We start from the raw sequence: 1,973 nt of genomic DNA on the forward strand, positions 1-1,973 counted from the left end.
AGTAATGCATTTCATCTACAAACTTTAGTGTAAAATAACCAGGTACAAAACATTGGATTTTCTATCTCAACAGCATCAAATATCTGTGTAAAAATGGACATTACTTTTCTCAAAACCAGACTCTGTCCATTTCCTGAATTAAGTTTACCGTTGCAGTTAGGCTGCTTGATTTGATGGCAGTGTTGCAGTTGTGATGAGGGCAGGGAGTTCATGCACTGGTTCGGTGGCCACGCAAGGTTACCACAGGGCTCATTCCTGCTCCAGAAAGGGAAGCAGGTCATTTCCAGTTCCCGTAACCGCATCATCTCCACTCCCCGGAACCGCATCATCTCCACTCCCCGGAACCGGGTCATTCTCACTCCCTGAAATTGGGGGTGGATCATCTCTACTCCTCGAAACCGGGGGTGGATCATCCCCACACCCCGCTGAAGAAGGAAGGAAGTCACTGCCAAACTCTCTGCCACCTGCAACTCTGGACTTGATTGTCCCCACCAGGCCTTCAAAGGATCTGAATGTGGCTGACTTTGTCATGTCCCCAAGCTTCCTGCAGATGGCAGAGCCCATGGTGGACAGCGCAGCCGAAGTCTTTTGTTTCACGTAGGCGTTGGAGACCTGAACTTCGTGCCAGCTCCTGGACAGATTCTGCTTCAGCCCCACCAAAGCCCTGAGGCCCAGCTTCCTCTTGAGCTCCAGGCAGCGTCTTTCTTTGGCGGCCAGTGCGTGGCGGAGGGCTACGATTTCAGCTTCCAATTCAGCGAGCTCGGATTTGAGCTCCGTTTGCTCGGCCTCCGTGAGATCCTCTGGCTCGGCAGTCGGATGGGGTTCATAGGGGCCCTCAGAGGGCTCTGCCACGGCGCCTATCATGGGCTGAGAAGCAAGATCTCCGTTAAGAGAGTCCAAGTCCAGCTCTTGGTAGAGAGAGTTGAACTCGTGGCTAGTGGGGAAATAATTTTGGCCGGGAGAGTCGAAATCTAGGCCCGCGGGGTGAGACCCCTGCCCGGTAGGGTGGGGCTCTAGGCCCGAGGGATCCATATCTTCCGGGTGGAGTCGACGCCGCCACCTGCGGATGGAAGCCCCGGAGTGCGGAGTGGACGGTCCGCCCGCGGGTCTGCTTCCGGGTGGGGGGTGAGGGGTGAGGGGGCCAGGGCGGTGGCGGCCCGGCCTTCGGCGGAGGAACCCGCTCAGCCCTGACGCCGTCGCGCTTGTAACGTGTGTGGACGTAACAGCGGGCTGTGAGGGGGCGGCGCCCGGACGGGTGTTGGAGACGGGAGTTGCCGGCCCTCCTGCCGCAGTAAGTGAGGGCTCCGGCCTTCTGACCGAGCCCGCCTCCCCTGACTTCTGTGTACCACCGCAGCCATTTGCTAACCCTTGAAAACCAGTAGAACTCTGTACTGACAAAAATTTATGAAAAAGCCCAATACATAAAATACAAACTGCCCGCAAATGGGACAGGGAGGTACTCCTGGCCTTATTACCCTACCTATTTTCCCTTCCCAGGTTCCCCAAGTGACCCCAAGAAACTCCTAGCACCACGCATAAGGTGGATGTGAAGGCGCCTCAGAACTTTTTTAAAAAAATACGTTTTTTAAAAAATACGTTTTAATGATTTCAGAGAGAGGAAGGAAGAGCGAGAAACATCAATGGTGAGAGAGGGTCGCTGATCCGCTGCCTCCCGCACGCCCCCTGCTGGGGATGAGCCCCCAACCCGGGCCTGCGCCCTGACCCGAATAGGCCCGGTCGCGGGATCCGCGGTCCATGCTCAAGGGCCGCCGAGCCCACCTGCCGGCTGCCTCAGGACCTTAGTCCAGTAGTGACTGGCTGCTCCCACGGCGTGAATGAGAGCGTCAGAGGCTTGGGCTAGAACTCAGAAAGCGAGTCTGAGCAGCCACACGTGTCTGTTATTTTGGTGGGGAGAAGGTGTAGATCTATAATTGTGTAAAATTTAAGCTTCATACATAAGCAAAGTCTATTGT

The 1,973-nt window shown here is 55.5% G+C and overlaps 1 protein-coding gene across 1 annotated transcript; it reads right to left on the reverse strand.

Annotated features, from left to right (window-relative positions):
• Window positions 1-249: 249 nt before the first annotated feature.
• Window positions 250-1,757, reverse strand: TPD52L3 (TPD52 like 3). The gene is made up of 2 exons (XM_016214232.2): window positions 1,724-1,757; window positions 250-1,391 (listed from the first exon to the last, which is right to left on the reverse strand). Exons 1-2 carry the CDS (start codon window positions 1,755-1,757, stop codon window positions 250-252), a joined length of 1,176 nt encoding a protein of 391 aa, XP_016069718.2.
• Between the last annotated feature and the right edge of the window lie 216 nt (window positions 1,758-1,973).

This window comes from Miniopterus natalensis, chromosome 12, assembly GCF_054644295.1.
Source record: "Miniopterus natalensis isolate mMinNat1 chromosome 12, mMinNat1.hap1, whole genome shotgun sequence".
NCBI classification, from domain to species: Eukaryota; Metazoa; Chordata; class Mammalia; order Chiroptera; family Miniopteridae; genus Miniopterus; species Miniopterus natalensis.

Bases quoted from the DNA above. Each gene is read 5' to 3' on its own strand.
- TPD52L3 (XM_016214232.2), bottom strand. From the start codon at position 1,757: ATGGACCGCGGATCCCGCGACCGGGCCTATTCGG. The intron at 1,392-1,723 runs GTCAGGGCGCAG...AATTTTTGTCAG, and splicing joins CCGCGACCGGGCCTATTCGG to TACAGAGTTCTACTGGTTTT.